This window comes from Solanum dulcamara, chromosome 8, assembly GCF_947179165.1.
Source record: "Solanum dulcamara chromosome 8, daSolDulc1.2, whole genome shotgun sequence".
NCBI lineage: Eukaryota > Viridiplantae > Streptophyta > Magnoliopsida > Solanales > Solanaceae > Solanum > Solanum dulcamara.
This window is the reverse complement of record NC_077244.1, coordinates 11,662,240-11,677,550: the sequence shown is the minus strand read 5'-3', so window position 1 is coordinate 11,677,550 and position 15,311 is coordinate 11,662,240. Positions and strand designations below refer to the sequence as shown.

General features: G+C 35.3%; 1 protein-coding gene across 1 annotated transcript; it reads right to left on the bottom strand.

Annotated features, from left to right (window-relative positions):
* Positions 1 to 215: 215 nt before the first annotated feature.
* LOC129899253 (E3 ubiquitin-protein ligase RSL1-like) lies at positions 216 to 9,960 on the bottom strand. The gene is made up of 3 exons (XM_055974141.1): positions 9,198 to 9,960; positions 7,777 to 8,549; positions 216 to 659 (listed from the first exon to the last, which is right to left on the bottom strand). The coding sequence occupies exons 1-3, from the start codon at positions 9,891 to 9,893 to the stop codon at positions 533 to 535; spliced, it is 1,596 nt and encodes a 531-aa protein (XP_055830116.1). The 5' UTR covers positions 9,894 to 9,960; the 3' UTR covers positions 216 to 532.
* Positions 9,961 to 15,311: the final 5,351 nt, after the last annotated feature.

The window sequence follows — 15,311 nt, the reverse complement described above, 5'->3', positions numbered from 1 at the left end:
TTAATCCAATCTCAAAACAATTTAAAATATTTTTTTGGTTGATGCGGTCATATACGTAACAGAGTTGTAGGTTCCTCCTTTCAAGTGAGCCTCTTTCATAGGAATTCCCCATCAGATCAGGGGTTCCAACAGGGGGGGCATGTACACTCTACCTTAAAACAAAAATGAATGCAAGACTTTGAAAGTTTAACTACCTATCAGATGTAGTCAAACCGAACTACAAACAACATGATAACATACATAAGAACTCCAATGGGTCATGACGTCATCATATAAATACATCTATATCATTTGTCTTTTGAGGAGTTGTCACTAATCATCTCATGAAGGGACATGCAAGCCGACAAGGCTACCATTTTATGTTAATATTTACAACACATCGTGTAGACACAGCTGAACAAAACTTACATACAACCCACATACACATGTCTACCGGTGCAAATACTGGTTAACCATGTCCACCAAGGTCTTAGGCATATGAGAATGAAATTACTATTCAGGTGCAAATTAGACAGGAACAGATGTATCCTGATCAGCCTCTCCTTGGTTGGCGTCTATTGTCATAAATGATATTTCGCTCATCCCATACTGGGCAGGAACATGTTGGTTTCTTGTTCTTCCACTCAGCTCCGCATGTATAACAGAACTCATGACCACATCTGGAAAAACATTTTAAGTACTCACTCTCAAACTTAGCCCTTACAACATGAATGAATCATAAGCGGAAGTTCAGCAACAATTTACATATAAGGGTAGGTAGTGAACCAGATTAAATAATATAATTTACAACAACATACCATTGTAACCCCATAAGTGGGGCCTGTAGAGGTTAGAGTGTACACAGATCATACATCTATCTTGGGAGACAGAGAGATTGTTTACAATAAACCCTTGGCTCAAGGAAGGGAAAAAAAATCCAAAGCAGGAAGAAAAAAGAATTGACATGAGTGAAGTAAGTCAGGGAAAAATACTATAGAGAGCATGTCAAAGCATTCCGAAAAAAAAATGTAATGACAACAAAATAATACAATAATTAAAGTGGAAGAAACAAGTAGTAATAACAGGCATTGAAGGACAAGAAACTCCCTAAGTAATAATATGACTACTAGTACAGAAAGACAAGCGAGAAACACTCTACTACCTACTAACCTTCCACCTTAATATGTATCTTCCACAACCTCCTATCTAAGGTCATGTTCTCGATAAGATGAAACTGCATCATCGCCTCTCCCCAATACTTCTTTAGCCTATCTCTATCTTTCCTAAAACCATCCACAGCCAACCTTTCACAACTCCGCAATGGAGTATATGTGTATCTCCTCTTCACACGCCCTAATCATTTGTCTTGCTCCCTGCATCTTGTCCTCCACTGAGGTCAATCCCACCTTGTCCAAAATTTCTGCATTGCTAATCCTATCACTCCTTGTATGGAGACACGTCCATCGCAACATCCTCATCTCCAGAACTTTTATCTTCTGAACTTGAGATTTCTTGACTAGTTGACACTCGCCTCATACAACATAGTAGGCCTAACCACTACTCTATAGAACTTGCCTAAGTCAATCGATAGTTGGGAGCAACTTGAAGGTGAATTGCTAAACCATTTTTACAGCCTTTAAATTTTGGTTGCACCTTCTTATCACACAAGACTCGGATGCAAGCCTCAATTTCATCCACCGAACCATACGATGTGTGATATCATCGTCAATCTCTCCATCTCCTTAGATAATAGACCCAAGCTACTCTTTCGGACTGCTTGTGTATCAAGCCTTACTTCTATAGTAGTCTCACGTGCTATGTCACTGAACTTGCACTCCAAGTATTTTGTTTTAGTTCTGCTCAACCTGAACCTTTAGAATCCAATGTCTGTCTCCACACCTCCAGCTTAGCATTAACTCCTCTAAGAGTCTCGTCAATTAGAACTATATCATCTGCAAATAACATACACCATGACACCTCACCTTAAATTTGTCGCATCAATTCATCTAGCACCAAGACAAATAAAAACAGGCTAAGAGTTGATCTTTGGTGCAACCTCATCACAACTAGAAGTGCTCTGAGTCTTCTCTCACTATCGCTACCCAGGTCTTGGCTCCATTATACATATTCCTAAGCACCCTAGTGTACGCCACAGGTACACCTAAAGCCTCCAAACATCTCATAAGACCTCCCTCGAAACTTTGTCGTATGTCTTTTCTAGGTTGATCAACACCATGTGTTAGTTCTTCCTTTCCTTATACTACTCCACCAATTTTCTTATGAGGTGAATTGAATTTCATTGCAGAGCATCCCAACATGAATCCGAAATGGTTCTCAAAAATGGACATACCCCTCCTCACCCTTATCTCCATCGCCCTATCCCAAACTTTCATAGCGTGTCTCAGCAGCTTGATACACCTATAATTATTGCAATTCTGGATGTCACACTTGTTCTTTTACAATGGGATTATTGTACTCCTCCATTCTTTGAACATTTTCACAGTCTAAAAAATGACATTAAATAACCAAGTCAGCTACTCCATACCTTCCATGCTTGCGCTCTTCAAAAATTCCGTTGAGATCTCGCTGGTTCGGTCGCTCTTCCCCTTTTGCATCGTAAGAAACTACGAATAGCACCCCCTAACCTCCTCAACCTTAATACCCCTATTGTACCCGAAATCACAATTTCTCCCTTAGTGCTCCAAATACCCAGCAAAATATCCTTGTCGCACTCTTGATTCAAGAGTTTATAAAGTATGATTGTCATCTTCATTAAGTTTATGCATATTTCCCACCCATTGCCCCAAAAAAGAGAGCAAATATTGAACAATGGAGCCACTAGAAACATTGCAGACCAACATATTCTTTTGATAAGACTAATGAAGCATGCGCCAAACCAAAGACAGGAAAATTGGTATGGAGTAGGCACCGTCTCTAGATTCAAGCAATTGCGGATGATATAACTAGTAAATATGTTCCTCCCCATGTCAATATATTTTATTGTTTAGGGGGGATTACGCTTGTTTTTTAGTACAAGTAGCTACTGGCTTTGCTATGACTTTTTATTGTCGTCCGACCGTTACTAAGACTTTTGCTTTTGTTCAATACATAATGACTGAAGCCAACTTTGGTTGGTTAATCCAATCAGTTCATCAATGGTCGGCAAGTATGATTGCCCTAATGATGATCCTACACTACATGTATTATGCGTGTATCTCACCGACGAATTTAAAAAACCTCGCAAATTGACTTGGATTACAGATGTGGTTCTGGTTGTATTAACCGCATCTATTTCTCTTTTTTTTCCTCCTAATACTTGATTAGACCTAACAATTGTTTGTTGTAGACATCCAACCAAGGAAAATCAAATAGAGATCACTAATCGATGGCTTAAGGAAGTAGGAAAGAACTAGAGAGATTCAACAAAACATTATAAATGAATTTATTCTTTTGGTTTAAACTCTAAACCATCTTGCGTCGGAGTGCCAAGCCAATGACTAATCTAGATTCATGCCACATAAGGCCCATTGAAGAGGAAAGGCTCCCTACCAGGAATTTCTCCATTCCCTGAGCTCGAAACCAAGACCTCTAGGTGGATTTAATAACAAATGAAGTTTGACGAGTTCTTTCCCAATGATACTTAAATGAAACAAACAAATTCAACTAGTAACCTTTGTCAATGCAAGGTAACAAATTATTGTTATGCATCACCATAATAACAGTTGCTCCATCTTTTTAAAGAAAGTAGTGAAGTGTTTGTTAAAGGTGGAGTAAAGAAAAGCAAAGAAAACTAATCTCTATAGATTTGCATCTTTGTGGCTTAATACAGAGAGAGCTTAACTCAGTTCCACAACTTTGTCCAACTTTGTTGTTTGACCAAAAAACTATGTGAGATGCTAGTATCAAAAGGTCCTATTACTTCAGTATCTTGAGCTTGGTCATTTTAAATAGCTCAATTGCCCAGAGCCCCTTCAAGAAAGCATCCTAATAGCTAATTCAAAGTCTACCAGCTCTATAGATCTGCTAGTGACTTGGATCAAATAGGACAGGAAGCTTCAGAACCTCTTGACAGTAAAAAAAAAAAGCTCGTCCGACCACCTTGAGGAGTAAACACCTTTTATCATCTTATTGTCACTAACCTAAATCTTTTGAGCTTGCTGGAATGTAGCTATCTAGATTTGACCTATTTGAATTAGAAGCGAAAATGCCCACCGGAAAAAGAGCAAAGAAATAATAATAAAATATGCTCAAGACTCAAGAGAAAAATGATGAACTAATTTTACCTTTGCATTTAACTTCTATGAGATCTCACTTTTTGTTCCAGAGGGTAGACTTGGGATTTAGTTCTAAAACGTTTCACTCCTCTACCTTTTGACCTCATTTTGCAATTTTTAAGGATTGTCTTCATAATTGTGTTTCTGGTAAGACTCTTTTTAGGTGGATCCCCAAATTCTCTCTCTCTCTCTGTGTGTGTGTGTGTGTGTTCAATAGATGCATACCTGTACTTTTCTGTACAAGTTTGTTTGCAAACTGTTAGAATGGAATAAGATTGTATACGGTCTGCTACATGAAAAAAGATTGTAATGTTGTGTTTGGTATGAAGGAAAAAATTTTCCATTTTCCAATTTTCTCATGTTTGGTTGGATTAAATGTTTTACGAATAGACTTAACTCGGGAGTCGGGGGTTGAGTCTCGGATCAGGCCATCGGGTTCAGGGTCAAGTGTCGGTTCTCAGGTCGGGGTCGAAGTTGGGTCTCAAGTTAGGATCAGGAGTCAAGTCTTGTGTCAGGGTCGGGATACAAAGTTGGGTACCATGTCAGGTTGGGAGTCGGGGCCGGGTCCGTTGTCATAGACTCATATAGTATTTGCTAGATTATACCTAAATGCTCTTGGGATAATATTTTCTTCAAATGGACCAAACACTAGAAATTAAGGAATAAAACACTTATTTTCCAAGAAAGTTTTTTCTAGGAAAACATTTTCCTTCATACCAAACACACTCGTAGTGTCTATAAATAAGTCTCAGTAAAATAATGTAGTTTACATGTCTTAATAATATTTCCCTAGTATTTATTTCTCACACAAACCAGATAGTTCTCAACAATTAAAATGTAAAAGACAAGTCTTCAAGAATGGAAGATAGGGACTCATGCATCACATACATTTTAGACAAAGTCAAAGATCAAACACCTTTGACATATAAGCAAAGAGAACAGATCCTTCTATAGATGCTCTATCGTCTAAAGGGGACTAACATTCAGGTACTCTTTGTTACCCTTTCAATCTTAATGAGGAGTTACTTCATAAGTGTTCATTGGATGCTTTCCAGATACTATTAGCCCAATAAATATTTTTTCCTTTCTTATTATGCAATAAAACAAAGATTATACAGATAAAAGATGCTAGTTATATCAGCTAAGTGGCTATAAAGTTTTCTTCCCTCATTTTGAGCAATTGATACAACTACACATTTAGAACACATGCCACCCTTGACAGAAATGTTCTTTCCTCTAAATCACTCCTATACCTTCACCACAACAAATTTCACTTTCTTGGTCTTCCCTAAGATGGTCTTTCCCTTAAAACACTGAGGGCTAGTACTTTAAACAGCTTTACAGCCCCAGCAGATCTGGGCATCCAGTACACTTCCAATTCACATTTGTTTTTCCTTATCAAAGAAAAAAATGTTCTCATACCAAATTAATTTCTGCTCCCCCCCCCCAAGTAAATCAATTTCTAACCCTCTTCTGGAGTCTGGACCAATTGTACTAAGAAAAGCACACACATTCACATACAGAAACTCTATATATACCACCATTGTCATCATATTATTTTAGAAATTTGATGATGGAGCCTGCCAACATAAGTGCTGAGTGCTGACTGAAAACTATATCATTAGTAATATATTAGGTACCAGATTATATATATACTTGTAAACTGATATTATAATTTATATCATTGACCATTCTACATTTCATCTCATGATATTCCAATTTCACATTCTATATTTCATATTTGATGTTGAAATAATGGGTAAGTTTGATAGTTTTGAGACTTTGCCATTGTAGTGGGTAAAGTTTATTATTTTAACATTACAAAAAATAATTAAATAATAATATAATATATATCAATTTTATATGCAATTAACTATTTCGGTACTATATTATGTTTTGTTTTGTAAATACTGAATATTGTACTGAATACCAAACTTTTTAAAATGCATACCGAGTACCATAATACCGAAACCACATTGCCAAAAATTTCAATTTCAGTATGCTAATTCAGTATATATCAAAGTATGCACACCCTTAATGAGTATTCTTCTAATGACCTAATTTTTTTTCCTTTTATATAAACTTTGAAATGCAAGGTAAGGCTGCGTATAATAGATCCTTGTGGCCGGGCTCTTCCCCGGACCTTGGGCATAGCGGAAGCTTTAGTGCACCGCGCTGCCCTTTCTATATAAACTTTAAACTTTAACTAAGAATCACTACAATTGGTTGACACTGGAAAGGTTCAATAATTATTGACACTGGAAAGGTTCAATAATTATTGACACTTTCTTGTCATTTCCTCACTTTAATTGGAATTAAAAATTTGCTTAATTTGATTTTTTTTCCTTTTATTCATGGATAATATTTTTTCCATTTTAAATGGCATTCTGTCAACATAGAAAAGATCTAGTACCAAAAGAAGAAGACTTATGTTCATCAGTTGAAGAATGATGTGAGTACCAAATTTGCTTAGCGCAGGTATTTTATGTGTTATGCATTTTAAAAAAAACACCTCAGCTAACAGGTTTTAACGTGGGATGTTAACCCATTCAGACATAGTGCATGAATTCTATAGGTACTTAGGTTCCTTTTTAGCCACTTTGGTTCGTCATAAAAAAGAAACTCATTTTGGTTCCGAACCAGATGTAAATTTTAGGAAAGAATATCACGACTTGAAGAAATTGATGCAGTGTAGCAAGATAAATGGAAAAACTGTTCCCATTGATTTCCATGCCATGCAGCTTAATAGTATGTATGTATATATTGTAGATTATTATCCCAACCAATATGCAACATTAAACAACTTCATTTACATGTTTCTGTTTAAAGTTATCCTTGTTTAGTGCACCACCTTAAAATGGACGATCTTTCGCTTCTCCATTGCCAACAACAACATACCCATTGTAGTCCCACAAATGGGGTATGAGGAGGGTAGAGTGTAAGCTGACTTTAGCCAAGAGGATGTTTCCGAAAGACCCTCAGCAACTGTAAAAATGTTTATCACTTGTAAAGACACAGTCTTTTGGAAACAGTCTCTCTACCTCCACGAGGTAGTGGTAAGATCTGCATACCAGTTTGTGGAATTTCACTGGGTATGTTGTTGTACTTATAAAACATAAGAGAAACTTCACACTTTGAAAGTTCCATCATGAAAAGTGGAATATTTTTTACATGTAAGTGCAGCTATCTAAACATAATGTGGACTCCAACCAAAATTATAACTTATCGGAATTAAGTAAGAATTTCACAGCGAAGAATTAAAACATTCAAGAAAACCTAGAATCTCCTTCCCCCCCCCCCTTTTTAACCTGGAATTTAATTTTTCTTTTCCAAGTCAGACTACGATCTTCATGATTTTCACTCTGGATCTCATAAATATGTTGAGTATATGATGTTTTGGCTATATTGACCAGCTGAATAGCTAATATAAGCATTCCAAAAAGTTATCTTTTCCCTATTACCTAGTTAAGTTAATATATACCATGTAAGGTGAAAACGTATGAAGGAAGGAGAAGCCAAGAACCTGCAATAAATATGATAGCAACCTTCGCCAAGAGACACCATGTGGTTGCACTTTACGCACTGACGCCAAAGACTCTGTGTGGCAAGAGACTTGAGCTTTGCATCTTCTACACACAAGTAAGGGTTAAGTCTTCTATAGTCAAAGCAAGTCATGTTTTGATGCCAAGGAATTCTGCAGTTGATACAAAACTTAAGGTGACATTTCATGCACATTGTAGCCCCAGCTTGCTGTTTCCCCACAGAGACATTTTGGGTAGATGTATGGACCTCAGCTTTTGACATCAATGTAGAACACTTAGGATTTGGGCAGTAAATCTTTTCTGTGATAGGAATGGTAGTTTCCTTCACACGTTCACTCATCAAATCATACAGCTTGGGTGTCAGGAACTTTTTGCAGTTACCTAATTTCAATTCAGACTTGCATGTATCATGAGGGCATTTAGGTAGCATTCCTTGAAAGAGTTTAGCTTCCACATGTTTATTCATACAAGAATAACAATAATAATGCAGGCAACCATTAATTAGAAACATATGATCTATATCAGTATCTTGCAGACAAATAGTACAAGTCTCAGTGATGCTCTTTCGAAGGCTATTTCTTGCTGGTCCACTAACCTGAGAGACTATTGCATCAGTAGCAAGTTTAATTGCCAAGTTGACGGTGCTCTGTGTCACAAGAGATGGTATATAATCTGTAAATTTTCTTAGGCAAGAAGTTGCCTGTTCAACAAGTGCAACAATATTACCCTTCCTTGAATGCAGGGTGCCCCTAATCTGCATAATGAATATACATCAATCATGTTAATACTTTCTAAGTTGCTTCATAATAAGCCAAAGACAATAACATCACGTGTTTCTAATGCCAATAAAAAGTAACACATCCAATAGTATTTGTGATTCATAGAATACTAATAAATTCTACAGGTTTAAAGTAATGAGGTATTAATTTCCCTCGACTCTGGTATGCTAAATGGTGCTCCATAACATATTAATCCTCCAAGATAAAACCTGACAGACCTAAGAACATACAACTTTCGAAAACAATGCAAACTATTCTATCTTATCCTCCCAACAAAAGCAGAGATACAAAACTCCCTCTTCCTAATTGGACAGATACATAGGGCAAAAGGGCAGCCCGGTGCACTTAAGCTCCCGCTATGCGCAGGGTCCGGGGAAGGGCCCGACCACAAGGGTCTGTTGTACGCAGCCTTACCTTGCATTTCTGCCAGAGGCTGTTTCCAAGGCTTGAACCCGTGACCTCCTGGTCACATGGCAGTAACTTTACCAGTTACTTAATTGGACAGATACATGTTTTCCTTAAAATAGAAAAGTTAAGGACGAACAAATTCATTTGAAGACAAATTTAGATACTCAAACTGTAATGTGTGTCTATTGTGTTGAGTATATATAAAGAGGACTCACATATTGCAAGATTGTTTGACTATCCAAAACAACATTAACCCTTTTCAAACCCAGCATTATAGCAACATCAAGCCCTTCAATCAGTGCTTTCAGCTCTGCAATTTCATCAGTCAATACTTCAGCACCTTTAACCAAACCCTTACTCACTTCAAACACCAATATACCACTCGGATCACAAACAGCAACTCCAATCCCAGCAAGATTTCTCCCCACATTAACCCCAACTATCTCTTCATCAGCATCTTCTCCCATCAAGCCCTTCACATAAACCCTAAAACACTCTCCATTTTGCGTCACCACCCCCTTTGACGACGAGCCCTCCCCATAAGGCCTATGCAAATGATCTCCGGTTACTTCCCACTCACCGTCGGGGACATTGAGTATCTCCCGTGCAAAAGCCTGATCGTGGATTCTACGATTGAGGTCGTCTTCGATTTTCCTCATCTCAAACTCAGCTTTTTGGTGGTCTATAACTTGTTGCTCGTAGTATGATAATTCCTCAACGAAAAGATTAGTGACATTGTTGTTACTTCCGATGACGTCTGCATTAATGGTGGATTTTGAACTAGAAGCGTTCATAGCCTCTTGCATTTGGAGTTGAAAGGCGAAGAGGAGGTCGACATCGACGGCGTCAGCGGCGACAATTTCACGGCGTTGTTCGTCGAGTAAGGTGTGAAGATCGTCGTCAACTTCCATCTTTTTTTTTTAACCTTTGCTTCACTGTGGTGTCTCTGCTTTGTAAAAAAAAAAGTTTGTCCCCCATTTTCTATTTTTTTAAGAAAAGCAAATTCTTTTCTTTGCACTTTTTGACTATCGAGACTAATAATACCTAAGATTGTGGTTGGTCATATTTTTGGGATTTTTTTTTTGAAATTTGAATGTTATTTTTAAAAATATATGATTTATGCCGAAATTAAAAATTAGAAAAATTATTCAATTTGACTAATTTATTTGAAAGTATAGCATATGTTTGGAAAGTTACCTTGGTAATTGGATTTAATATAATTGAATGTACATGTTTGGTTGGTCATGTAATTACTTAGTCAGTAGCTAATTTGGGGTAATTGACAGAGGTAATTACACTCTCTAATTCTTAGAAAGTGGTATTGAATTGCTGGTAATTATATGATGTAATTATAAGCTGATTATTTTTAAAATTTTCTTTTTATTTCTATTTTTATTTTTTGGTTTAATTTGTTTTTTTATATTATTTTAAATTCTTTTTTATTTTTAATATTCTAAAACATATATTTTTATTTTATATTATTTATATTTCATTTCCTTCTCATTCTCAACCTATACTTCTACGGATTCCGTGCGATATTTTGTATTATCTATTTTTTTATTTTATGTTTGTTGTTTTCATTAGCATAATTTTTTTTAGTATTCTAATTTTAAATTGAAGTATACTTTAGTGTTGAATAAGGTTATGGATTTACGTTTTTGTTAATTTTAAATCATATTTATATACGTTATGTTGAAATTTGACATAAGAGTATTATGTAAAAAAAATTATTTTGAATTTAGAACTTATGTTATATTTTTAGTTTCATTTGTTTTAGTAGTATCGACTTGATATTTCACAGTCATTTACTTGTTAGTTAGAATTGATAGATTATTTTCTTGTCAAATATTTTCATATATTATGACAATATATTTATAATATTAATCTTTTTGTCAAATGTGTATTTTATTATGTCCATAAAAATCTTGTACTTTTAATTTTTATTATTAATTTAATTAAAATATACTAATTTAAAAAATATAAATCAATTATTTTTTAAATATTAGTTAAGAACAAATGTTTGTTAATTAATATACTTTCAAAAGATAATATATATCTTAAATATTTAATTCAATATCATTTATAAAGTCTCTTATTTGTCTAATATAAATTTTTATTGTTAGATAATTAACTATTATTTTAAAATTTAATATAACCTTATGATTGTAATTGTGCAATCAAACAGTACATCTGTAACTACAATGTAATTACATTGTGGCAAACAAACAGGACAATGTAATTACTAGGTTGTATAATTATTAGGCTGGTAATTACTACCCTGATATGTATGTGTTTGATATGAAGGAAAACATTTTCTGGAAAATATCTTTCAATTTTCTCATGTTTGATTGGCTTAAATGTTTTAGAAAATGAGTTTTTTAAATCAATTTATTTTTCTCAAATTTAAAGAAACTGACTTTCATCCAAAATTTAAGAAAAGTATTTTTCAAAACTCTCCTGCAACCTCAAATTGTAATTTTTTTCTTACCCCACCATATACCTCGACCCTCCCCATCCCCAAAAAAATTAAAAATTTTAAATTTTCTTTTAAAAAAATTGAAAATTTTCTAACCCCCTACCCCCAATCTAACCCCCAGCACCCCACCCCAAACCCCCATCCCCCAAACCAAATATTAAAATTTTAAAATTTTATTTTTGTAAAGTACTTCAAAATTTAAAATTTTCAGTTTTTTTATCCCACCCAACCCCTGACCATCCCTACATCCTCCCCCCCCCCACACACAAATGAATTTAAAATTTTTCTTTTGAAAAATATTTCAAATTTTAAAAATCTCACTTTTTTACCCCTTCACCGTACCATCCCCCAACCCCCCAACAAAAAAATTAAAAAGTCTGTTTTTGAAAATATTTTAATTTTTTTAAAAAAAATACCCTACTCCCACCCCAACCCCCTACCATCCCCTCCAAAAAAAATTATTTAAAAGTTTGTTTTAAAAAATATTTCAAATTTTAAAATTTTCATTTTTTATCCCGACCCTCCTACCAACCCCCCTCCAAAAAATATTAGGTGAGACACTTGGCCTGATGAGTTCCTTATCAAAAAGATCTTTCAATTGCTCTTTCAACTCGGCTTGAGCCATTTGATATGGTGGAATAGAGATAGGATATGTATCGGGGAGGACATATATCCCAAAGTCTATCTCCCTGTCAGGAAGGACTCTAGGTAGATCGTCGGAAAAGACTTCTGAAAACTCATTTCAGGACTGGAACTGACTGAAGGAATGGTGTCTCCACAATAATATTTTTAACTCGAACAATGTGGTAGATGCACCCCTTGAAAACTAATTTTCTAACCTTAAGGTATGAGATGAAATGACCCTCAGGCTGTTGGACTACCCTTCACTCAATAATTGTCTCATTTGGAAATTAAAATTTGACAACTCAAGTTCTACAATTGACTGAGGAATAACAAGCATAAAGCCAGTCCATACAAATGACATCGAAATCTACCATATCTAACTCAACTAAGTCGACTATGGTGTCTTTATGATAGATGAAAACTGTATACTCACTATAGACTCTTTTTGTTAGAATAGACTCACCAACAGTAGTAGAAACATTGAAAGGCTCTAGAAGATGTTCAGAACGGATCCCAAACTTCATAGCTATATGTAGAGTCACAAAGGAAAAAATTGCATCTGGATCGAGTAAGACATAAAAATCAAGAGAAAAGACTTTGAGCATACCAGTGACAACATCTGGCGAGTTCTCTTGATCTTGGCGACTAGCCATAGCAGACTGTTTGAACCTCTGCCTGTCTCTGAGTAGTACCCTTTTGGAAAACCCTGTCGGATGGTGCTACTGAAGAAGACTAGGTCTTATTGCCTCTATTACCTTGCTTTTCCATCGAATAGTTCCTCCTATAATGGCCCATCTAACCACACTTGTAGCAACCACTAGTGTCGACACAACACTCTCTCAAATAGAGTCATAGTTATCACAAGGCGACTTTTGCAAAGAACCTTGGGCTAGGTTCTCAACTATGAAATTTTCATTACTTTGCGACCTCTGATCATTCATGTTGTTTGGCGCTGGTACACTTGCCGATGATGGTGCATAGTTAGAATACCTCTTCTAAAAGAATGACCGGATGTCATTACCACTCTTCAGGTGGTTAGACTCATTCCCTGCAGACCTTGATTTCTTGTCTTCTTATTCTCCTCAACCTACTGTGCATACACCATGAGACAGAAATTAGCAAAGCGACCTTGCACTCCTTTTCCACATGTTTGCCTAAATCAGGAACAAACTTCCTCATATTGCACCTCACATCTCGAACTATCTCTGGAGCATACCCGGACAACTGAATGAATTTAAGATTGTACTCCTTCACTGTTAACTCCTCTTATTTCATATATTCATTGATCATCTCGTTCTTATCTCCTTGTTGTATCGAAATTTTTTGGGCAATGTGTTTAACAGAGTTATCGGCTACCAATTTCTTTAGAGGTAGTTCTCTAGAATCTCGTATTTTTGCTCGAATATTATCCACGAGCTCTTTGCCATATGACTGCTTGGTTTTGGGATCCTTTCGGGTCAATTATTTTCCAAAAGTTATTATAATACACCCGATATAAACAAGGAATTCTTTCATCTAGGGTATACCCGATTCTAGGAGTCATTTATGGATTCAAGGAATTGAAAATTAATAAAGAAATACATTTGGTCAATCTTGTCCAAATTACATACATGGTTAGAGAGATATAACTCTGTGAGGAAAGGTGAAACCTTTGTCCATTCCTTGTATAAGTTCAGGTATTCATATGGTAAAATCTTTATCGTGGGTCCATGGAATGTCCACCATCTGATAAACCAATTCGGGATTGGTCCATCGAATATTTTAGCACAAATTTTAATGAACCAAGTGTGCTTATGTTTATCATTATTATAATAAAAAACTTTATTAAAAGCCTGGATATAATCCCAATATGTCAAATTAATGTTTATGTTATTAACAAAAACTTGTGTTTCATTCATTGTAGAGATTCGCCACTTTTCAATAGATATAATCTGTTTGATGATTACTTTAGAAAAGTTATAAACATTCTCTTCTATTGTGAAGTGTTGAATGTCAGCACTTCCAGTTTTTATCAAGATGGCTTCATAATACGTTCGAGTCTTACATGACTCTCTTGAAAAATATAATCCACTTACCAAATACCGTTGGAATATTTTTCATGGTTCATCTTATCTCTAAATATCAGAGTTTTTAAAAAGAAATATAATTTCTTTTGTACGTCCTTCTTCATAATTTTTGTTTTCATCGACTTCTTTAATCATAGAAGCAAAAATATCTTTCTGCTTTTGAGATTCCAAATATGCTTTCAACTGCCTATATAATAGACTGTCTTCTGGAATATCTTCCAGATTTACAGAAGGAGTATTTTCCTTTGGGGTTGATGATGATGCTTCGCCTACCTTGGAGTTTATCAAACTCCTATTTTCCAATCGTAACACTGGAAAATTATTAGATGATGATGATGATCCATATGATGGCCTTTGTGAAGGGGCTGATCTCCCCTGCCTCTGGCTCTATTATTTCGTCCTCGTATTATAGACCAAGGCGGGTCTGTCATTCTGCAGATATAACAAACAAGTTTAATGAAAGTCAAAATAATCATCTATATCTAGATAATAAGGACCATCGTCATCTTCATGAGAATGAATAGAGAAGTGAAAGGGCTGCATTTCTTCTTTAATGATATCATCAATTATTTTATTCAGAATTATCGTCTGAATATCTTTTCCTAAAGGTATTGCCTTTAAGATGGTAATAAGTTCCTTAGTATCAAAGAAAGTTGCAAAATAATGCGTGATTAAGTGTTTAAGTATTCCTTAGATAAGAAGTCAGGTAGAGAATTATCAATTCCCTTTTTATATTGAATATTGGGCCTACCACCTAGCAAATATTAATTTGGAGGTGTCATATTTAAAATCTTTGTCAAACATATATTTGACTGATTGAGCATCCATTTTAATCAGGAACCATTGATTATATAAATCATCCTAAAATTTTAAAAACACATTTAACAATGCATAGCATTTCATGGGCCACAACTCCATATTTTCTCTGGGATTTAGTCTATTTGCCTGAATGAAATCTTATAAGATATTCATATTTATCATTGGGGTTTACCTGTTTTAGTATCCCTTGATAACCAATGTTTGATGTATCGGTTTCTATAATTTTTGGTCAAGCTGGGTTAACCAGTGTTAAACAAGGTAAAGATTTAACACGCTGTTTAACAAATTTAACTAGTTTAGTTAGACTGTCAGTCCAAGAAAATTTATGATTTTTTTTAATCGTT

Excerpts from the sequence above, each read along its gene's own strand:
- LOC129899253 (XM_055974141.1), bottom strand. The coding sequence starts at position 9,893 with ATGGAAGTTGACGACGATCTTCACACCTTACTCGACGAACAACGCCGT. Across the intron at positions 8,550-9,197 it reads GTCAAACAATCTTGCAATAT|ATTAGGGGCACCCTGCATTC; the intron begins GTGAGTCCTCTT and ends TTCATTATGCAG. Across the intron at positions 660-7,776 it reads TGCTATCATATTTATTGCAG|ATGTGGTCATGAGTTCTGTT; the intron begins GTTCTTGGCTTC and ends ATGTTTTTCCAG.